The 24,436-nt window shown below is 47.2% G+C and overlaps 1 protein-coding gene across 1 annotated transcript; it reads right to left on the reverse strand.

Annotated features, from left to right (window-relative positions):
• Positions 1 to 3,946: 3,946 nt before the first annotated feature.
• Positions 3,947 to 5,628, reverse strand: LOC119294058. Its single transcript, XM_037572332.1, has 3 exons — positions 5,468 to 5,628; positions 4,836 to 5,006; positions 3,947 to 4,489 (listed from the first exon to the last, which is right to left on the reverse strand). Exons 1-3 carry the CDS (start codon positions 5,555 to 5,557, stop codon positions 4,406 to 4,408), a joined length of 345 nt encoding a protein of 114 aa, XP_037428229.1. The 5' UTR covers positions 5,558 to 5,628; the 3' UTR covers positions 3,947 to 4,405.
• Positions 5,629 to 24,436: the final 18,808 nt, after the last annotated feature.

Genomic DNA, 24,436 nt, shown 5'->3' on the forward strand with positions numbered 1-24,436 from the left:
TTAAAGAGGTGGAGACATTGTTTCTTGGGTAATGACCTCATCATCAAAACTGACCACCAGAGTTTGAAGTATATGACTGATCAGAAAATCACCATTGGAATCCAGCACAAATTGATGCTCAAACTGTTGGAATTCAACTTCACACTACAATATAAGAAGGGCAAAGAAAATACTGTTGCTGATGCCCTTTCCAGAAAAGCACCTCTCATGGCCATATCCCTAGTGACACCTCAATGGATTTCTGCTGTGGAAGAATCCTACACTAAGGAAAGCACCTGTCAATCACTCTTGGAAAAATTACTTCTGGCCCCTGATCACTCCATCCATCAGAACACACTGCACTCAGGGATCATAAGGCACAAAGGAAAAATCTATGTGGGTAAAGATCTTGAACTCAGGCAAAGACTCCTCACGGCACTGCATGCTTCTGCACTTGGTGGTCATTCTGGTATGAAAGCTACATACCACCGCATCAAACAAATCTTCTACGGGCCAGGCCTCAAACAAGATGTTGACCAGTTTGTGGCTGTATGCCCTGTGTGCCAGAAAAACAATGGAGAAAATTGTTCCTATCAAGGCTATCTAGATCCACTCCAGCTCCCTGACATGGTTTGGACACACTTGAGTATGGATTTCATAGAGGGATTAACAACATCCAATGGAAAAGATGTCATCATGGTTGTGGTTGAAAGATTGTCTAAGTTTGCACATTTCATCCCCATCTCACACCCTTTCACAGTCCAAACAGTGGCCCAAGCGTTTATCGACAATGTGTTGAAGTTGCACGGGCCACCTATGGCCATAGTCTCTGATTGAGACTGTAACTTCACCAGTCAACTGTGGCAAGACATATTCAAGGGCATGGGAACAGAAATGAGTTATAGTTCTACCTATCATCCAGAATCTGATGGCCAAACGAAGCGCGTCAATCAGTGCATCGAGAACTACTTGCGCTGCTTAACATCCACCAAACCCAAGCAGTGGGCAAAACACTTATCAATGGCTGAGTACTGGTACAATACCTCTTACCATTCCTCTCTCAAGAAGACACCGTTTGAGGCTGATTATGGTTTTCCACCCCCAACATTTGTGAAAATATCTTGCCTGACAGTTTGACAGCTGATGCTCTGCAGTTCTTTACTGACAGAGATGCTCTGCTCCAACACTTGAAAAGCAACCTATCTGCTGCTCAAGTGCGTATGAAAAAGTATGCAGACCACAAGCGCACTGAACGGACATGGAAGTGGATGACATGGTCTACCTTAAAATGCAACCATATCGGCTAAACGCCTTTGGTTTGCGCACACATATCAAGTTACAGAGCAAGTACTACGACCCTTTCCGTGTTATGGCGAAGGTGGGGCGTGTAGCCTACAAGTTGCTACTGCCGGACAACACCAACATCCACCCTGTCTTCCACGTCAGCCAGCTAAAGAAACATGTAGGACCCAAGGCAGTCCCTTGTGTTGATTTGCCACTTGTGCGAACAGATGGCCTGATTCAGACAGAACCGGTGATGGTCCTGGAAACCCGTCAAGTACCGCGCAACAACTTGCCTGTGGTGCAATGGCTAGTTCAGTGGGAAAACTTACCACCCGATGAAGCTTCTTGGGAAGATGCGGCCTTCATGAAGAAAACCTTTCCCGCATTCTTCATGGCCACCATTGATCGCTGGTTCAACCGCTAACCTCGAGGACAAGTTCGTTTTCAGCCGGGGGTATTGTCAGACCTGCACTTTTAGCTACAAGTGTTCTACATCTTCAGTTAACGAACGGCTACGATCTGAGTCATCGCCATCGATCCAACGGCTCGCAAGGCTCGCTGAACCATTGTACCGTTTCGTTGTAACTGTAGCTTTTCTTTTCTGTTACTGTAGTTGTCATCCATTGCCGGCTCAGCTATAAAGCTAGCGGCCCCCGTCTGTAAGAGGCATGCCATTATTCGAGACTTCTCTATGACACAATCATATATCTTACAGTAATACAAACCCTAGCTATTACTTTCCCTTCCCTCTTGTGAGATCCGTCTATTCTAGCTCGATTCCGCCCTGGATTCTCTCTCACGGTGTGACAGATCCTCATCAAACAAAACAAAAACCCTGGACGGAATCAAAGTTGGCCAGCTGAGCTCTGTCCTATCCGCCAAGAAATCCCAGCAGGGCCGGGCCTACCGCCGTTTGTCATGGGAATATTTTCTTCAAGAACACGCCGCACTGTGCGGGTCAACATAAATGGCGGTCCATGCTGCCTGCCATGGCGACGTTACAACCATCCTCCCAAAAGGCTGCTCAAATGACACATGTGCTCCTCTCTTCCTTTCCTATGGCAACGTTTATCCTCTGCAGGAAGGAATAACATGTTCAGGTAAGATGGTGCTCGTACAGACAGACTTCACACTGAAGCCACAAGCCAGCATCGGCATCTTGATTCTCGACGATGTCATCAGCATTTCAGTCTCATGTTTGAGTTCTCCCGCTAGGATGGTTCTCTTCTAATTTTATCCCCAGCTGCTTCACAAAGAAGCCGATCGTAACATCCACTCGTCCGCGCATAAACTTCCTCGCCGACAATGATGCTGTCGCCCGTACTGACAACGAACGTTCAGCCATCAGAAAAACTGCACATCACATTCTCCTCCAGAGGAAGTCCCTGGATTCTCGTACCAGACTCGTACCAGACCAACATGAATTGTCCTTCAGGAGCCACTGTGGAAAGGGATCTTGTAATGGTGCTAAAGACATCGGCCACAGATACTTCCATACTGGCTATGGAGGTGCTACGGACGTACCTACCAAATGGACGGACGGCTGCTTCTACACTGCCTACAAGCTACATTGCTTCATCAGGGCTTCCTGCACACACAGCATCAGATGTGGCCGAGCCACCAAGACCATAGATGACAAGAGATAGCAAGAGACCAGCTTAACTGTTATGCCACAAAAATTACCGGGAGAAATGAAAAAAGATCCTTCATACACAATACTACGGGAGTTTTTAATGCCATCCTCGTGAAATAAAGCAAGCAATTATTAGACCATGCGCTTGTTCATACTTAAAAATCCCCAAATGCGTGATGGATCTCACCTCCATGGGCACCTTGCAGATGTATCTGTTACCGTTAGTAGTTGAGCTCAAGTTACAAGACAAAAAAAAGTTTCCAAAAATCTCACAAAACCAAATAATTAAACCAGTAAAAAGTTCAGCAGCATTTATCTTCAAATGCAGCGCCATAAAAACAATAAGTACTACAAAATTTAGCAAAAACAAGCCAACAAATTTATCTTTTGTGTCAGCAATGAATACTCATTATGCTATGGATATTACCACTCTTACCAGGAAGCTAGTTGCTGAATAAATTTAAAAAGGCGCCAATTTTCACCAACGCAATAAAACATGTTTGTTTTTTTGCGTAAAACATGGTATTTTGACCACACATGAACTTCCTCGACATTGATGCTGTCGCTCGTACTGATGGCGAAACCTCACCTATCAGCAAACTGCGGAACACATTCTCCTGTAGATGAATGGAACGGGTAATCGAACACGCAAGATGTTGATACCAAAAACACATTTTGCTGTCTCAGGGAGGCCGCGGCGAATGCAAAGCTGCCATCGACGGTGTACCTGATGAATGATTCTCGTACCGGAGCAAAATGAACAGTCCTTCAGGAGATACTGTGGAAAGGGATCTTGCAATGCTAAAGACACATGCTAACACATCGGGTACAGCAACTGAAAAGCAAATGGTCGTTACAGCAGTTTTCCCAGATTTGAAATAGCATCCAGAATATCTATCAAACTGTTGTTCATACTGGCTATGGCTGATCAGGACGTACCTAGCAAGTGATGGATGGATGTCTGCTTCTACCATAAACTTGAATTGTTTCATCATGGAAAACCCTGCACAGCATAGAAGATGACACCAGAGACAATAGACAAACTAGAAATAGCTAGTGATCAACTTAACTGCAATGTCAAAAATTTACAACAGGAGAAATGCAAAGAACAAAAAAGATCCATTGATAATGCTAAAACAGTTTGAATGCCCTATCCGTGAAACGAAAGCAAGCAACTCTTAGATCATGTGCTCACTTCTTACTTACTCCCTCCGTCCGATAAAACTTGTCCCAAGCTTGTCCCTCGAATGGATGTATCTAGCACTAACTTGGTGCTACATACATCCATTTGAGGGACAAGTTTTTTCGGACGGATGGAGTACAAATTACAAACTGGGTCGTGTATCTCAAACCATACTAGTGTACATGTTAGTGGATGAGCTGAGACCAAATGTACACATTAATTTCGGATGTTTAACATTGTATCAGGACGAGCAAACACGCACTGGAAATAGAGGTATAAGCTCGCAAAATTTATGTCCCAGCTATCAGACGGCTAGCAACTCCCAATCAATCAGAGTTCACTTTCTCCTCAATGCTTGATTTGCTGAGGATGAACACACCAAGAATGATCACACTGGCACCTGCAAACCACTGTATGAACATAGGTCCAAGTTAAAACGCTGGGTGCAGTTAAGTGAGAAAACAATTCCAAAAATGAGCAAATTAAGTAACCGAATCTGTCAAAATTTAGCAGCATTTATGTACGTAGTCAGTAAGAACTACTCCATGATGAGGCAAAATTAGGACATCAACACTGGATTTTTCTTAATGTTATGGCCTAACTCCTATTGAGCAAGAAGCACGTTGTTCAACAAACTTGGTAAAGTGCAAATTTTTACGGAGATAACAAACCAACGAAAATATAATTAAAAGCTTCCTTTAACATGCACAACCACGGTTACAGAAATGAGAAAATGCAAAATTGTTAAACTAGTACCTTGGAAGGCAGAGGCTCCTGAAACAGGAAATACCCTGCAAGACCCGACGAGATGAAGTTGGCAGCGAAGTTGGTGACTGTTGCCTGGAGGGAGGACAAAGCTTTGAGGCTGTTCACGTAGCACCCCCACATTGTCACGTTGAAAAGTATCACCATGCCGTATTTGAGCAACTGAGGAAGGCAAGATCATAGTCAGTGACAGTCATTGTCAACCCTGTGTTCCGAAGCAGGGGAAATTTTGTCAAAAAAAAATTCAAGCAGGCAGAACTGATCTCAATCTACGAGAAACTGAACCCTTTTAAGTGCTGATCCCAATCTACTTTACCCTTCATGTTATGCTAGTCAACAATGATGAGTGTTTCCTTCATTTCTTGAGAGGTGGGAGTAATTTCACAATGAAATAAATCGCAATTTCAACATGAATTCAGTCTTGCTTTCTACCAGTCATAAGGTCACAGGCCCGCATCCGCTATCGAATTCGCTAACTGGTAACTCGGGACAGCTATGTCGGAGATTCATATACCATCCAGGAGGCTGGAGCAATCTAAATTGAGGTGGCTGCAGAGTGCAGGCTTGCAGGTAAGGCGAGAAGAAGTTCAGATCGGAGGGAAAGGAGAGGGTTGGTTCGGTACCATGGGAGCGAAGAACTTGGCGGAGATGGCGGCGAGCGCGGCGTTGAGGCCCGCCGCGAGGGCCCAGGCGTATCCGCCTCCGCTCGCCATCGGAGCTCGTCTCGTGCTCGCCGGAGATCCACTCCCCACGCTGCAGTAAACTAGCGAAGTGGTCGCCGATGCGGGAACGCCGGCCACAGCCCGGACGTGCATATGGACGACCAGGCCTTCTCGCCGCAATTACATGGGCCATGGGCCGGAGTTTAGAATGTGTAAAAGCCCAAGCCACCAGGAAAACATCAAAATTAAACCCATTAAACTACGCGTAAAGAACGACCAACCAGCTATGCCATGTGGCGCAAGCTGGTTGGCCGTGTAGAGAAATCTTTTAGAATTTTTTGGATGAAGGTGTGAATTATTTTTTAAATGTATTTTTTCTTTTTAGATGAAGGTGAGGACCTTTGTTATTTTTTAAATGAAGGATTATGCAAAGTACCACTCGCTGGTAGGCTGCGGTGGTATTTTTCACTTCTTTTTAAATGAAAGTGAGGATTATTTTTTGGATGTTTTTTAGATAGAGGCGAGGACTCTATGTATTTTTTTTAAATGAAACATGCAACAGCTTCCTCTTAAGCAGCGCCATAGGGTGGCGCTCCAATTATTAGTAACTAATTAAGAAGTAGTCCTTTCAAAGATCACTCTCACCTCCTCAGTGACGCGCCATCACTAATTAGGGAGTACCCCTTTCCAAGATCACTCCCACCTCCACGCTACTTGTCGCAACCTGGGAGTTTTTCTTTTCTCGCACATTCGTTTATTCAAACGTTTTATCTCTTAAACCGTGCGTCCAAATTACGAATTGCTTTCATCATTGAAATCCTTGCGTTGAGATCTTCAAAACTAGATTCCATGTTGATAGATTTTAACAAAAAAACATTTCATGAAAAAATCGGACAAAAAACTGGACAAAAAAAATCAAACCGAAGCATTTTTCCCTTCTGAAAGAGGCACGTCCGTGCCTCTCGCGAAAGCAAAACAGTGCCTCACGTGAAAAAAACAGAAAATGTGTTATTTTCTTCGTTTCTGAGAGGTACGGCTGTGCCTCTCGCGAAAGCAAAATCGTGCCTCTCGCGGAAGGAAAAAGAAACAGAAAATGCTTTTTTTTCTGTTTCCGAAAGGCACGACCATGCCTCTCACAGAAGGAAAAAAATAAAATCCGTATTTTTTTTTCGTTTTCGAGAGGCACGGCTTGTGAAAGCACTACTGTACCTCTCACGGAAGCAAAACCGTGCCTCTCGTGAAAGGAAAAAAAATAGAAAACACATTTTTTTTCTGTTTTTGAGAGGCACGGCCGTCCCTCTCGCGAAAGCAAAATCCTACCTCCCACGAAAGAAAAAACATGTTTTTTCATGAATTGTTTTGGGTCCAAAAGATATGTAAGACCAATGAAAAAACAAAAATTCAAAAAGCCCAGGAAAAAACCGTTTTAAAAGCCGAAAACGCGTGCAAAAAATAAATAGAGAAAATAAAATCTGGAGGGAGCACCCAGAGCGCGACATGTGGCGGCGGCTGAAAGCGCGCCAAAGCCCACCCCAAGTAATCGTTGAGAGGCTCCCGAAGGAGCCCTCACCAGCTAGTTGCTCCTAAAAAACATGCAAAGACATCCAAGAGGGAATATGAGTCTTGCATCTGTCACTAGTCTTTTCTCAAAATAAATATCACTAGTCTACGATATCGAGCACTCCTACTAAAATTTGAAAAAAAGAACATTCATACCAACGCTAATTGGACACGAGGATCTTTTATCACAAGTGCAAAAGCGATTAGTTCCTCGCAAAAAAGGAAGGCAAACAGATTTATTTTTCTGCAGAATAAGAGAATTAGTTCACGAGATACACTTCCTAACCATAAGTCATGCAAATTAACCGACTCATTTAGTTATTTATCTCCATCGACATAACTCTCTCTCTACAATGACAAACCTATTATGGACCATCATTGGTTAGCATGTCCACCGACCTCTTTAGATTCTTATCAAAGTGCATGGAGCCGCCTAACAATACATTTGATCGAAAAAGTGCATGATCGGACAAATACGGCGAATATGATCGCATGGATCTTGGGGCAAATCCGACACCACGTCAGGTCTCTGAAAGAGTTCGCAGTAATTGATCTCCATGCGAACGCCCTTTTTTTCTTCAAAAAAAAGCGAGGTAGCCATGCCCACTCACTAGTTGGCTAGAGATGTGTTTGTGAACACTTTGATCACTCAAACAACTTTTATGTATCTAAATTATTATTTTTAAATTAGGTTTTTCATTTGAAAAAAAATCCAATTTCTTTTCCATTTACTAAAGAAAAAACCCTATTTTTAGGGGATTTGTTCTTTCTAAACTTGTCATGTGCATTTTTTATTATATATAACATAGAAATTTCTATGTCTTTTTAATGCACCCATGAGATTTTCTTATTAAGACCATGACATTTTATGATTACTCCCTCTGTCCCATATAATTGTCGCTCAAACGTATGTATTTAGCTGTATTTTAGTGCTTGATACATCGGTTTGAGTGACAATTAATATAGGACGGAGGGAGTATTAACATGTTGTTTTTATTAATAAGACTGGTCGTAATGGTAGTATCATGTCTAGTATCATGCATGCCAACTAGGTAATTTTGATGAGGTGTCATAGCACTAAATGAAAAAAAAAGAAGGTGGAGTATCATATTATGATACTGTATCATAATAAATGTTATGCTACTTTGTGTCATGCATGACAATAAATAGAGTACTACATGATACTAATATATGATGCTATGCATTAGGGAGGTAGTATCACACACTAGTATCATATATATGATACTAGTATATGATACTCACCATTACAACGAGCCTAAGAGGATGGGTGTTCTTATCATTAAGAGCAACAACATTTTTATTTAGTAACATGATATTGTTTATTTGTCAATAGGATGTCTTTTTTATGACAAGAGCATGCCATTTCTATTATTAAGAGCATGACATTTTTTATTACTAGGAGGATGGTAGTTTTATTATTAATGGTGACCGTTTTATTATTGAGAGCATGTCACTTTTATTATTGTTGACATGACATTTTTATTATAAAGATTATGTTATTTTTTATTTCTTATTGCATGGCAGTATTTTTGGGGGCTTATATAGATAAAAAAATTTATCTATAGGATGCTAATTTTATAGAGTAGTATGACAATTTTCAAAAAAATTAGCATGGCACTTTTACATACTTTTTTGTTCATGGCAATTTTTATCTAGAGAATGGAAGTTATAAAGTTTAGCATGGGAAAAAAATTTAAATCACTCGACTTTCTTTTTATTTTAAAGTTTTAGCGTGGCAATTTTGAAAGAAAAAAAGTTAACTGGGCCAACCAGAAATGACCGTTGGGAGCTAAAAGCAGCTCCCTGGCGATCAGACACAAGCTATTTGGCTCCAATTTTAATTTACGGTAGTGCATGAAGCCCTGAGGTGGAGACGGCGAGGCCGCATCGAGTGACAACGAGGGGCTACGTTTCTATCCCCTCATAAAAGCTCTTGCAAAAGAAGGTAGGAGAGGTCGTTTACGCTGAACCCAAGTCGCGGGACTTTAAGGGGAATTTCTACAGGGTGAGAAATAAGATTAATGTGTTCAAACCCCTGAAGAATGCAGTGAACCTGGTTCATAAGGAAGAGCGGCAGAGGCTTCCTGATTGGTGTGCCATTTGCGGCCACATGGGGCACCAGTTCAAGGAACATGGGGACGGCATACACCTAAAATCGGCCCTAGTCTTTAAGGAACTCCGAGCAGATTGGTTTCGGGGGGGTGGTCTAGGCCCGGGGCAGAACCTTCAGTAGGAAGGGGTGGCCGTGGAGGCCGTGGAAGAGGCGCGGGGCGCACCAGCCAAACAGGCAGACGGAGCACAACACCAGATGTTTACTCTGAGGAGGGCATGACTTACGACACCGCAATGACCGAAGCCGAGGAGAACCGCAAGCGCACCAAGGGTGATATGGTCGAGAAGAACCAATCATCAAACCCCCAGGCGCAGGTGGCGCCTGCAGCTTCGTTGAAGGCGGGAGAGATGGTTCTCATGCTCTTAGCACCACCCGTGGCGATCAGTCCAAGCTCCAAGCAGGAATCCAAGAGGGCCAAGACTATCGCAGCTTCCGAGAGTGCTCCAAAGCTCTCATTAGCGGTCAAGTTTCAAGAGAACACATAGGCGTCCTCCGACTTGGAGGGTCGCCGGGCGCACATAATACCCTATGCTGGAACTATCGTGGTGTAGGCAATGCCACGACAGTTAACGAGCTTCACGAGTTAACGAAGAAGTTTGCCCCCTATTCTTTGTATTGTAGAAACTCAGATTGAAAGAGGTAGGGTAGAAGCACTTGCTGGAACTTTGGGATATGACAATAGTTTTGCGATAGATAGTCAAGGGAGGAGTGGAGGCATTAGTATTTTCTGGAACAACCCAACAAAAGTGAAAATTCTTGGTTACTCTGTTTACCATATTAATTGCTCAATTCTCGACCCCGAAAAAGATCCGTGGCGGCTGACATGTGTGTATGGGGAGGCACAAACCCAGCTGAGACACCAAACCTGGACAGTGCTCAAAAATATAAGTAGCACAAGTACACTGTCGTGGCTTTGCATAGGAGACTTCAACGAAGTTTTGCGTCTGGATGAACATGATGGGGTGGTGCGGCATGGTAATGCACAGATCCAGGGTTTTCGAGACGCTATTGACGTATGCATGCTGATGGACTTGGGGTACAAAGGCCGTTTTGGACTTTTGAGAAGAAGGTTGTGGGAGGCTCTTTCACTCGTGTCAGACTTGATAGAGCGCTTGGATCGGCCGAATGGAGCACTCAGTTTCCCTTGGCCAGCTTGTCTCACCTGACAGCGGCTACTTCGGACCACTGCCCAATCTTCCTGGAAATCTACGAGCCTAGCGCACCACCAGGACGAAAGGACTTCAGGTATGAGACCATGTGGGAAACTCATGAGCAATGGCAGGAGAAAATTTTAGAAAAATGGAGCTCAAAGCACTCGGGTCACACCATACAGGAGATTCGGTGCAAATTGACTGCACTAGCAACAGACTTGTCAAGGTGGAAAAAGAACACTTTTGGCAGCGTTCGGAAAGAGATTCGAGCTTTAAAACTTAAGCTGGAACGTCTCAGAGGCGATCCTGCGAGGTCTGGGCCTTCACACATTGAGTTAAAAATAAATGACAAACTGGTCGAGCTGTATCACTAGGAGGAACTGATGTGGAGACAGAGGTCTAGGATCGAGTGGCTGGCTTCGAGGGACAAAAATACACGATTTTTTCACCTTAGAGCTAGCATCAGGCGCAAGAAGAATATGGTTAAAGCCTTGGCGAATTCGCTAAGTGTGCTAATTGATAATCCGGGTGAGCTTAGGGAGATGGTTAATGACTTCCACCAAACATTATACACATCTGAGGGAGTGACATGACTTGATGAGGTCATGGCTCATGTCCTGACCAAGGTGACAGCAGGCATGAATGACATTTTATGCGCTCCATATACAAATGAAGAGGTGAAGGTGGCTCTTTTCCAAATGTTCTCGACGAAAGCACCAGGCCCAGACGGTTTCCCAGATCATTTTTACTAAAGGCATTGGTATTTGTGTGGTGACGAGATCACGAGGGCTGTACTCAGAATTGTTAGAGGAGAGGAGAGTGCGGAGAGCATAAATGATACTGTTTTGGTGCTAATACCAAAGGTAACGAACCCAACTCTCCTTTCTCAATTCCGACCTATAAGCCTATGCAATGTCCTATATAAGATAGCTTCAAAGGTTGTGGCAAACAGACTTAAGCAAATACTTCCTGACATCATTTCTAAGGAACAGTCAGCTTTTGTCCCAGGCAGGCTAATCACTGATAACATCATATGTGCTTACGAGTGCTTACATTTCATGAAGAGGTCCAGGGCAAAAAATAACAGCACATGCACTCTGAAACTTGACATGATGAAAGCGTATGATCATTTGGAGTGGGCATATCTGAGGGCTATAATGTCCAAGCTGGGATTTGCACAGGCATGGATTGACATAGTAATGAACATGGTATCGTCAGTGTCTTTCTCAGTTCTTTTTAATGGAGAGAAACTAGATCAGTTCAAGCCTTTGAGAGGCATTCGACAGGAAGACCCTATCTCCCCTTACTTGTTTTTGATTGCAGCGGTGGGCCTTCCGTGCCTTTTAAAATCCAGTTCTCAGTCATCAGTGCTAGGAGGAATCAAGGTGGCACCAACAGCCCCAGCTGTAAACCACCTTCTGTTTGCAGATGACAGCCTGTTGTTTTTCAAAGCGAGTGTTGAGGGTGCAGATGTGGTGTCAAACCTATTGAATGCTTATTGTGGTGCTTCTGGCCAATGAGTGAATAATGACAAGTCTACTATCTTCTTCAGCAAAGGGTGTCCTCAAACAACCCGCGACAGTGTGAAACTTGCTGTTCAGGTCCATAGAGAATTATTGAGTGACGAATACTTGGGAATGCCAACCAATGTTGGGCACTCTAAGAATGGCACTTTCAAATATCTTCGTGACCGTGTGTGGGAAAAGATTAAGGGTTGGATGGAGATGCTCTTATCTTTAGCAGGAAAGGAAGTGCTCATAAAATATGTTGCTCATGCAATGCCAGTTTACTCCATGGCTTGCTTCAGGCTGCCGAGAGGTTTGTGTGACAATATCACATCCATCATAAGGCAGTTTTGGTGGGGTAGCAAGCAAGGCAAACGGAAGCCAGCTTGGGTATCATGGGAGATCATGACGAGACCAAAATATATGGGAGGGTTGGGCTTCCGCGATCTTGAGATTTTTAACCTATCTTTGCTGGCTAGGCATGCATGGAGAGTACTGAATAATCCTAATACCTTGAGCTCTTTGATCCTGAAAGCAGCATATTTTCCTAAGACGGGACTGTTGGAGGCCGAATTGGGAGTGCACCCTTCGCAGATATGGCATGCTATAATGGATGGAAGGGACATAATGAAGCAGGGAGTCATTAGGAGAATCGGGACGGGAGAGGACACGTTGATATGGGAGCACAATTGGATTCCGAGGGATGATATTTCAAGGCCTATAGCTTCTTTGGTCCACAATCCTCCCACCCGTGTGCATGAACTCATAGAACAAACAACATCCACGTGGAAAGAGGAGTTGGTCCGTACTATATTCGTACCTATTAATACCGAGGCCATACTAAAGATTCCTTTATGCATAAGGAGAGTGGATGACTCTTGGGCATGGAGCAGAGAAAAGAGAGGTAATTTTACCGTCCGATCAGCATATCGCATGATCCAATGCACCAAGCTTAGCCGCGAGGATTGGCTATATGGCACCAGAGGTCCTTCCAGCGCCGCGGAGAGTAGCAGCTAGACGTCTCTCTGGCAAACCCAGGTTCCGAACAAAATTCGTGTGTTCTTGTGGCGTTTGGAAAGGGAGTCTAGACCCACATATGATATACAACACCACCGCAATATGGCTACCTCTCCAGCGTGCCAGATGTGTGGGGCGGTGGACTCTTGGAGACATGCCTTGATTGACTGTGCTATGGCGAGAAGCGTATGGGCTCTGGCACCTGATGACTTGGTTGACCAGATGAGCACTTGCGACAACCCAAGTGCAAATGCATGGCTGTTCACAATGAAAGACACTTTATCATATGCGGAGTTCACTAGACTTGGAGTCACTCTGCGGGCAATCTGGAGCTCTAGGAGGAAATTGATCCATGAAGGGCTGCACCAAACACCACATGCTACAAACACTTTTGTGGCCTCTTTTATAAATGATCTCCAGGTCCTAGCGAAACCACAACGGGAGACTAGGGCGGCTCAGCCACAACCGAACCAATGGGTGCCACCACCAGAAGGAACATGCAAGATCAATGTTGATGCTGCACTTATGAGACAAAGACCGGTTGGGGCGGTTGCAGCCGTGTGCAGGGATGGTCATGGAGTTTTCTTGGGCGCTTCCACGATTACCTTTCATGGAATTGATGATGCTACGACGATTGAAGCCTTGGCGGTACGGGAATCACTAGCACTAGCGGACGATCTGTACGAGCACAGGATCTCAGTGGCCTCAGATTGCAAAGTGCTCATTGATGATATTGGGCAGATGAGTGCAGCGGTATATGGAGCTATCATTAGGGAGATTGTAGATAGTCCCAAGTTTTTTGTTAATTGCTTTTTTAGCCATGAGTTTAGGAGCTTGAATGTCGAGGCTCACAATCTAGCGAAGCATGCTCTCTCACTTGGTGTTCGCCACCGTGTGTGGTTAGGCAACCAAGGTGATCTATCTTTCGTCCTTGTAAACATTGTGACGAGTTAAATAAAAGCTTCGCGAGATTGTCTAAAAAAGAGTGACAACGAGGGGGAACGTATCCGGTGCACCGGGGTTTGTGGTGCTACCAGTGCACGGGACCTCCAAGAACATTTTTATTTTTTTAAAATGTGAAAAAGCAGAGAAAATTCACACAATATCAATGTTTGTTGTCGCAAAAATACAAATCAAAATTCAAAACATTTCTCGAGATACAAAACGACAAAATTGACATCAATGTGATAATGGGTCCAATTTAAAGCCCAATATTATTTAGTGTTAAATTTGTCATTTTTGCATCTCGCGCAATGTTTCAAATTTTGATTTGAACTTTTGCGACAACAAATATTAATGATGTGTGAATGTGTGCAATTTTGTCCACATTTTTTTGGAACATTTTAAAATGTGGTATGGAGGTCCGGTGCACCGGTAGCACCACAAACACCGGTGCACCAGATATTCCCCCCTGTTGGAAATATGCCCTAGAGGCAATAATAAATGATTATTATTATATTTCCTTGTTCATGATAATTGTCTATTGTTCATGCTATAATTTTATTAACCGGAAACCATAATACTTGTGTGAATACATAGACCACAAAATGTCCCTAGTAAGCCTCTAGTTGACTAGCTCGTTGATCAATAGATGGTTGTGGTTTCCTGACCATGGACATTGGATGTCGTTGATAACGCGATCACATCATTAGGAGAATGATGTGATGGACAAGACCCAATCCTAAGCATAGCACAAGATCGTGTAGTTCATTTGCTAAGAGCTTTTCTAATGTCAAGTATCATTTCCTTAGACCATGAGATTTTGCAACTCCAGGATACCGTAGGAATGATTTGGGTGTACCAAACGTCACAACGTAACTAGGTGGCTATAAAGGTGGACTACAGGCATCTCCAAAAGTGTCTGTTGGGTTGGCACGAATCAAGACTGGGATTTGTCACTCCGTATGACGGAGAGGTATCTTTGGGCCCACTCGGTAATGCATCATCATAATGAGCTCAATGTGACTAATGAGTTAGCCACGGGATCATGCGTTACGGAACGAGTAAAGAGACTTGCCAGTAATGAGATTGAACAAGGCATAGGGATACCGACGATCGAATCTCGGGCAAGTAACATACTGATGGACAAAGGGAATTGTATATGGGATTGATTGAATCCCCGACATCGTGGTTCATCTGATGAAATCATCGTGGAACATGTGGGAGCTAATATGGATATCCAAATCCCGCAATTGGTTATTGGCCGGAGAGGTATCTCGGTCATGTCTGCATGGTTCCCGAACCCGTAGGGTCTACACACTTAAGGTTCGGTGACACTAGAGTTGTAATGGGAATAGTATGTGGTTACCGAAGGGTATTGGAGTCCGGAATTGTTCCGGGGGTACCAGGTGATGACCAGCGTGTCCAAAAGGAGTTTCGGAGGCCCCGACAAGTGTTGGGAGGCCTTATGGGCCAAGGGGAGGGGGCACATGTTGGGGAACGTAGTAATTTCAAAAAAATTCGTACGCACATGCAAGATCATGGTGATGCATAGCAACGAGAGGGGAGAGTGTGTCCATGTACCCTCGTAGACCGAAAGCGGAAGCGTTATGACAACGCGGTTGATGTAGTCATACGTCTTCACGATCCGACCAATCCAAGCACCGAACGTACGGCACCTCCGTGTTCAGCACACGTTCAGCTCGATGACGATCCCCGAACTCCGATCCAACAGGGTGTCGGGGATGAGTTCCGTCAGAACGACGGCGTGGTGACGATGATGATGTTCTACCGACGCAAGGCTTCGCCTAAGCACCGCAACGATATGACCGAGGTGGAATATGGTGGAGGGGGGCACCGCACACGGCTAAGGAACGATCACGAAGATCAACTTGTGTCATGGGGTGCCCCCCTGCCCCCGTATATAAAGGAGGGAGGGGGGAGGTGCGGCCGGCCCCTAGGGTGCGCCTGGAGGAGTCCTACTCCCACCGGGAGTAGGACTCCCCCCTCTTGCCTTGTAGGAGAAGGAAAGGGGGAAGGGGAAAGAGGAAAGGGGGGCGCCGTGCCCCCTTCCTTGTCCTATTCAGATTAGGGGGGAGGGGGCGCGTGGCCTTCCCTGGCCGGCCCTCCTCTTCTCCCTTAGGGCCCATGTAGGCCCATTAACCCCCGGGGGGTTCCGGTAACCCCCCGGTACTCCGGAAAAATCCCGATTTCTCCCGGAACAATTCTGATATCCAAATATAGGCTTCCAATATATCAATCTTTATGTCTCGACCATTTCGAGACTCCTCGTCATGTCCGTGATCACATCCGGGACTCCGAAAAACCTTCGGTACATCAAAACATATAAACTCATAATGAAACTGTCATCGTAACTTTAAGCGTGCGGACCCTACGGGTTCGAGAACTATGTAGACATGACCTAGAACAGTTTCCGGTCAATAACCAATAGCGGAACCTGGATGCTCATATTAGCTCCTACATATTCTACGAAGATCTTTATCGGTCAAACCGCATAACAACATACGTTGTTCCCTTTGTCATCGGTATGTTACTTGCCCGAGATTCGACCGTCGGTATCCAATACCTAGTTCAATCTCGTTACCGGCAAGTCTCTTTACTCATTACATAATGCATCATTCCGTAACCAACTCATTGGCCACATTGCTTGCAAGGCTTATAGTGATGTGCATTACCGAGAGGGCCCAGAGATACCTCTCCGACAATCGGAGTGACAAAACCTAATCTCAAAATACGCCAACTTAACATCTATCTTTGGAGACACCTGTAGAGCTCCTTTATAATCACCCAGTTATGTTGTGATGTTTGGTAGCACACAAAGTGTTCCTCCGGTAAATGGGAGTTTTATAATCTCATAGTTGTAAGAACTTTGTATAAGTCAGGAAGAAAGCAATAGCAACATACTAAACGATCAAGTGCTAGGCTAACGGAATGGGTCAAGTATATCACATCATTCTCCTAATGATGTGATCTCTTTAATCAAATGACAACACATGTCTATGGTTTAGGAAACATAACCATCTTTGATTAATGAGCTAGTCAGGTAGAGGCATACTAGTGACATTAAGTTTGTCTATGTATTCACACATGTATCATGTTTCTGGTTAATACAATTCTAGCATGAATAATAAACATTTATCATGATATGAGGAAATAAATAATAACTTTATTATTGCCTCTAGGGCATATTTCCTTCAGCACACCAGCCCACTAAGGGGTTGTGCGCCCCTCCCACCCCATCTCAAGTAAATTGGAGAGGTGGGGGCGCCTTCCCTAGGGCAGCCGCCCCTCCTGGCTTAGGGGGCAAGTCCCCTAGGGGTGGGGGCGCTGAAACCCATCTAGGGTTTACCCTGTGGCCGCCGCCCCTCCCCTAGAGAAACCCTAGGGCACCTACTCCTTCCCCCCTATATATAGTGAGGGAGAGAAAGGGCAGCCACAGGCCTCCCCTGGCGCAGCCCCTCCCTCCTCCAACACCTCATCCTCCTCCGTAGTGCTTGGCGAAGCCCTGCAAGAGAACCACAAGTTCCACCACCACGCCGTCGTCCTGTCGGAGCTCTCCCTCAACTTCTCCTCTCCCCTTGCTGGATCAAGAAGGAGGAGACGTCCCTGGGCTGTACGTGTGTTGAACACGGAGGCGCCGTCCGTTCAGCACTAGATCGGATCTTCTGCGATTTGAATCACCGTGAGTATGACTCCATCAACCGCGTTCTTGTAACGCTTCCGCTTAGTGATCTTCAAGGCTATGAAGATGTACTCCCTCGCTCTCTCATTGCTAGCATCTCCTGGATTGATCTTGGTGACACGTAGGAAAATTTTGAATTATTATTACGTTCCCCAACATCCCGACAATGAGGCACATGGACACCAACGAGCCTGTGCTAGAAGAGGCGCTGCAACGATGGTGGAGGGTAGTCAAAGGTTGATGGGTTCAGTTAGAGGTACGCGGAGGGCGGCGACAACATGGTGTGGGGACGTTTTAGGTCGGACAGGGTGGGACGACGCACGGTAGTGGTTGCCAACCATGGTGGCCGGGAGCGGGTTTATGGGAGGAAGATGCACAAGGAAGAAGAGTAGGTGTTGGAGGATACGATACAAAAAAAGACACATCCGTAACATTTTGGGCCGAATGGATTTTTTTTTCTGTCATACATATGACACTTCTATGACGATAATTGTGACAAAACCCGGTATCATAATAGATGTGGTGGGCTCCTACTTCTATGACAAAAAATCATGACAGAAAATGGGCTTTTCGTCTTGGCGGACTGGAGACGCAGCTGCATGACATTCTTTGGGCCGTCCATGATGGGAAAAAACGTGGTAGAAGCGAGGGCGAGGAAAATTTTGGGGAGTTCCCGGTTACGGTGGGCGGTCGGGGGCCGAGCGATGCGCGTTTCTCTCGTACACGTACGCGTGTGTGTGCGAGGTGTTGGCTCTAACTGAACCCGAGCAAAGCGTTGGGCTCTAACTGAACCCGAGCGATTGCACTGCAGGATACGCGTTACTGAACCCAAGCGATCGATCGATGGCTGTTAACTGAACCCGATCGAGCGATTCCTTCGCTACTGCTGCTAACTGAAGCTGATGGATGCTTCCTCTCTGGATGAACAGTGAGTGTTGGGGGGGGGGGTGGATGAACAGTGAGGGGTGGCATTGCCTTTGGATGAACATGACCCCGTGGTGTGGAGGGTTGGATGAACAGGACGACCCTGTGGAAGGCTGGATGAACAGTAGATGGTGGATGGGTGGATGAACAGTAACCCGTGGAGGGGTGGTTGAACAGGAGCCCGTGGAGAGGGGTGGTTGAATAGTAGCTGGTGGAGTAGTGCGCGGTGGAGGCTGGATGAACAGGAGCCCGTGGATGAACAGTCGCAGGTGGAGGCTGGAGGAGGTCGACGGTGGATGAACAGTAGCCCGTGGAGGTTGGAGGAGGTCGACGGTGGAGATGAACAGTATCCCGTGGAGTCCCGTTGTCGGTGTCAAAACCGGCGGATCTCGGGTAGGGGGTCCCGAACTGTGCGTCTAGGCGGATGGTAACAGGAGACAAGGGACACGATGTTTTACCCAGGTTCGGGCCCTCTTGATGGAGGTAAAACCCTACGTCCTGCTTGATTAATATTGATGATGTGTGTTACAAGAGTGGATCTACCACGAGATCAAGGAGGCTAAACCCCAGAAGCTAGCCTATGGTATGATTGTTGTTCGTCCTATGGACTAAAGCCATCCGGTTTATATAGACACCGGAGAGGGCTAGGGTTACACAGAGTCGGTTACAATGGTAGGATATCTACATATCCGTATCGCCAAGCTTGCCTTCCACGCCAAGCAAAGTCCCATCCGGACACGGGACGAAGTCTTCAATCTTGTATCTTCATAGGCTTGGAGTCCGGCCGATGATGATAGTTCAGCTATCCGGACACCCCCTAGTCCGGAACTCCCTCAGTAGCCCCTGAACCAGGCTTCAATGACGACGAGTCCGGCGCGCATGTTGTCTTCGGCATTGCAAGGCGGATTCTTCCTCTGAATAATTTATAGAAGATTGTGAACACCAGGATAGTGTCCGGCTCTACAAAAATAAATTCCACGCACCACCGTAGAGAGAATAATATTACACAAGTTCAATCTGCTGACGTATTTTGCGGCGTGACATCACACCACTACCAAGCCTTTACTAGAATCGTTTTTATTGTACCACCTCAGCGCATTTAGCGAAGCGGTTTCTTTGGCACGTCTTGTCGAAGCAGAGATCGTGTTCCCCTTATTCCGGGATTCCCATCAATACGGACGTGGGTAACCCAACCGCACCATTGATTGCGGCGCTTGGGGGATAAGCGAGTTTTATCAGGCTGGTGGGGACGCATGTTTGTGTCCTCCCATATAAGGGGATAAAGATCCAACCCTTTTACCTGCGCCTTCTTCCTCCTTGGCTTATCCAACTCCGCGAACTCGAGCTCGAGCGCCCAAGTCTGAACTTCTCACCTCAACCTTCTCCAACTATGTCCGGAGCGGGAGGCAAGTGGATGGCCTCCTCTGTCACGGAGGGGTAGATCCAGAAGCTGCGCAACGCCGGATATTTGTCTAGCAACATCGCGCACCGGCTCTCCGACGAGGGAGAGCTCATCCCCACCCCTAGGCCCCATGAGAGGGTAGTATTTCTTCCCCATTTCCTCCGCGGACTGGGCTTCCCACTTCATCCCTTTGTCCGGGGGCTCATGTTCTACTACGGCCTGGATTTCCATGATCTGGCCCCGAATTTTATCCTCAACATCTCGGTGTTTATCGTCATGTGCGAGGCCTTCCTCTGCATCCAGCCCCACTTCGGTTTGTGGCTCAAGACCTTCAGCGTCAAGCCGAAGGTTGTGAAGGGCAGCCAAGCGGAGTGCGGAGGCGCCATGGTGGGCAGGATGTCCCACGTTACTTGGCTGGAGGGCACTTTCGTGGAAACCATTAAGGGGTGGCAATCGGGGTGGTTCTACATCACCGAGCCGCGTGACCCTGAATGGGCAGCGGCCCCCGAATTCAGATCCGGCATCCCTACACGGCTCACCTCCTGGAAAGAGAGTGGCTGGATCTGGGGTGATTCGGAGGAGCTGACCGGACTCCAAGCCTGTATCCAAAAGCTGGTGGACAAGAAGCTCAAGCTTGTCAACGTAGTCCAGGTCATGCTCATCCGCCGGATTCTCCCGTGCCAACGACGGGGTTTCAACATGTGGGAGTTCGATCCGGCGCAGCACCAGACTCTGAGCGGGTTCTTCGACACTACGTACGAAGATGTCTGGAAGGTGCTGTTCAAGGGCGCCGAGGCTCCCGCATCCACTACCGAAGATCGCGGATTCAGCTCGCAGCGTCCGGCTGACGAGGTAAGTGATTTTGTCCTTTATGGAATGCTCGTTTTCCATAGTTTGACTCTATGCGGGATCTAAACTCCCTTTACCTTTGACAGGACTGGCTGGCGAAGGCCGAACAGACTATCTGTCCGGCCCCATTGCCAGAGGACCCAGCGGACGCCCGCCTAACGGGGCTGCTGGCTCCGGCACCCCACGTGGTGCCGAAGAAGAAGGCCAAGAAGAAGGCCACGGGGACTCGGAAGAGTTCCCGTTTTCAGGTGCTATCGGATGATGACTCCGAGGCCGACTCCTCTCACCAAGGTGAGGAGGAGAAGAAGAAAGCCTCTCCCCCAGAGGGGGGAGAGAAGAAAAGGAAGGCCTCCCCAACGAGGGAGGCCGAAGGGTCCAAGAAGGGAAAAACTCTTCCCTCGGACTGCTCTGCCAACGCCAGTGACGACGACGAGGACTGGCCTCCAAGGGCCAAGCCCCTGGCGAGATCGTGAGTATACGAACTCCCTAATAACTTCATGGTTTTTATTTTTTACCACACAATGTCTTTCTAATGCCACATACAACCCTGCAGTCCGCCCAAGGACGATCTTCCCGCTTCGTCGAGCGGGTCCTTAGGTGCGTCGGATATGGATTCTATTCCGACCGCCTCCACCCCCCGTGACACGGATGATGCCGAGGTGGGATCCCGGGAAGGGACCCGCCAGGAGGAGGAGGCCCCGAAGGTGTCGCAGGACAACCTCCCGGACTTTGCACCGGACTCAGCTCCGGATCCCATAGTGGCTCCGGAGTCCGGCGGGCGGCCCCTTCGTAAGAAGGGCAAGACCGTGACGCCGGCAGCCTCCGTCCAACCGGAGGCGCCGGATAGCTTGCTGGAGGCGCTTAATGGCGCCTCCATCGAAGAGGAACACCGCACTGTTATGAGTGTGGTGATTCAGAAGGTGCAGCTCGCCAAGAGCGGGCTGACCGAAGCCTGCAGCAGCCTTCTAACAGGCTTTGAGGTAAGAATTTTGATATATGTAAAATAGTACCGCATAGACTGTAGCCCCTGATGCTCGGTTCAGTGTTCGGAAAGAAAAGCCGGACTGAGGATCTTAAGAAGATATACGCAGGAGTCATAAAAAATATGTCAATATGGGATTGCAGGCTGCGCTGCTGACCTCTGCCGCACTGACTGCGGAGGTCAATACTTTGAAGGAAAGCCTCGAGCGGTCCGAGAACGAGCTTGGCCGTGCCAAGAAGAAGCTCGAGGACAAGGAAGGTGAGTAACACCTTATTAAAATTGTACCTTACAGAAAAGGATTTTGGTTGCAAAAAGAATGACAAGGATAACGTGGTTATTGCAGGGGCCACTAACGAGGTGGCGACCCTGAAAGAGGCGGTGGCCGTGGCCGAATGCAATGCGGCCGCGGAGCGCACCGAGCGAGAGAAGCAGGAGGCGCGGGTGGCGGAGGTACAGCAAGAGCTCCAGGATCTCGTGAAAAAACATGAGAGCCTGGAGCGTGACTCGAAGACTTGAGAGTCTGAGCTTGCAACGGCTCTTGAGAGTGCCAAAGCCGCTAAGGCCGAAGCCTACAAGGCCCTCCAAGAAATCGAGGAATTGAAGAAAATAGCGGCGGGTAAGGCATTTTTCATGCAAAGTAAGCATGTGAGTGTTAATTACCTGTTACTTACCCGAATTCGGAGCTCTGTAGGAATGTTCGTAGATCTTCCTTGCAGCGTATCCGATGCTGCCACATTCTACCGGGCCGAGGAGGGGAGCTCGACGGAGAAGGTCTTCTGGTCTCAGTATGCTGGGGCCGGACATCTGGTGCCCCTTAGCGACCAGCTGAAGCAGCTGGTCGAGCTCCACAAGGTGGCCGAACAGGCCATGAAGGGCCTCATAGTTCGGCTATGGCCTAAGGAGGCCATGCCCGGGAGCTACTTCGGCCTGGTGTGGCGGCTGGTGGATGCGTGCCTGTGGGTTGAAGTCATCAAGCACTCCGCTTGTATTGAGGGTGCCCGTTGGGCCCTTGCCCGCGCAAAGGTGCACTGGGGCAAGATGGATGCCCAGAAGCTCGTGACGGACCTGCCGCCGCAGGGCAAGGAGCACCGCACGCCCGAGATGTATTATAAGAGTGTGCTGAAGGGCGCCCGCACTATTGCGGGTGAGTGCTCCAAAGATGTAATATTTGAGTAGACTCGCATATTGTTATCCTATGCGCTGAAAACTTAGTTCATTTGCGCTAAGCAACGCATTTTAATTTAAAATATTACCTTCTGTGCGACTATTTATCAAATCTGAGAGATGGCAAGTCGTCGGCTTCAGCCCCCATGCCACGAGTGCTGGGGTGTTCGGAATAAATTTGAGCACTCTTGTTCCCATATTTGGATCCCTCTAGGGAGGCGCTCAACACAATGAACAAGGCAACCGGACTTATAATGCTTGAACACTCTCACTTAGCCATAGAATTCTATAATTTTAAATTTCGGCGAATCCCCTAGTCTTCGGAAGGCCGAATTTGGGGCGCTATCCACGCCTGGGCCGGACAAAAACCGGCTCCTCGCTCTAAGCGGCATAAGTCTTTAGGGACTCGCAAAAAACCTCTCGAACAGCGACCAGCTCTCGCCTCATCATGATGGTCAGTTTTAGCTTTCTCCACTGAGGCGTTAACCCAGCTCAACTGGGGCACAATCGCAGTGGTTCTCCTAGTGCTACCTTAGCTGATACAATGGAACGTAAGGTACCAAAACATGGGAGCCGGGCAAACCCAACTATTGACCCAAGACATGATTCGGAGCTGATGCATATAATGCTATAAGTTCGGGGTGCCGCACTTGTGAAAGTGTTCGGACTTATCACACCATGATGCGGGAAACATAAGCCCCTGGTGTATTTAGCCGTACCAAAACGTACGGATGCGACATGTCACAAATGAACATATGTATAAAAGAGAAATGCAATTGGAAGCAAAAAGGTGCTGCATTACTTATTCAAGAAAAACTGTTGTAAGTGCAGAACGATACAAATGGTGCGATAAGCAAGGGATGGGACTGTTAAACATGTCCCCCTCCAGGGGTAGGTTGCGGAATGGTGCATAAAACGAATTTAATGCTCATAATGGAGACCACCTGGATATTCGTTGTAGCCTTTCTTCTTCCCTGGCTGTTGCATTGTGAGTTCGGCAGGTCTACTGCTGGACAGGGCCTCTGACGAACGGAGTCCTGTGGGTAAAAATAAAAAGGAAAAAGAAAAAAAAGAACGACACACTTGAGAGCCCCTGGTGTGGTTGAGCCGCAGTCTGGGCCTATCGTGGTCGCGCCCCTCTCCCCATGCCCATGGTATCTTCAGAGCGTAATGGTGTACGCGAAGGACCTATCTTGACGTTTTACAGGGGCTGGGGTTGGGGCCGCACTGCTACGCGTGCTCGGAACGTGCCAGGTGGTCTTGTTGTAGGTTAATTCGGGCGCGCTTAGCTGTGTCCGGCCGCTTAACGACCGGACTCGAGAATTGCCTTAAGAGGCTGCATTGTACTTCTACTGCGAGAGCCGCTATATGTTCCTCCGTGCGGAGAGAACGTTCAGTGTTTCTGTTGACCGCGATGACTCCTCGAGGGCCTGGCATCTTGAGCTTGAGGTATGCGTAGTGCGGCACCGCGTTGAAGTTTGCAAATGCGGTACGTCCGAGCAGGGCATGATAGCCGCTGCGGAACGGAACTATGTCGAAGATTAACTCCTCGCTTTGGAAGTTATCCGGGGATCCGAAGACCACTTCCAGTGTAACTGAG

Source organism: Triticum dicoccoides, chromosome 4B (genome assembly GCF_002162155.2).
Source record: "Triticum dicoccoides isolate Atlit2015 ecotype Zavitan chromosome 4B, WEW_v2.0, whole genome shotgun sequence".
NCBI lineage: Eukaryota > Viridiplantae > Streptophyta > Magnoliopsida > Poales > Poaceae > Triticum > Triticum dicoccoides.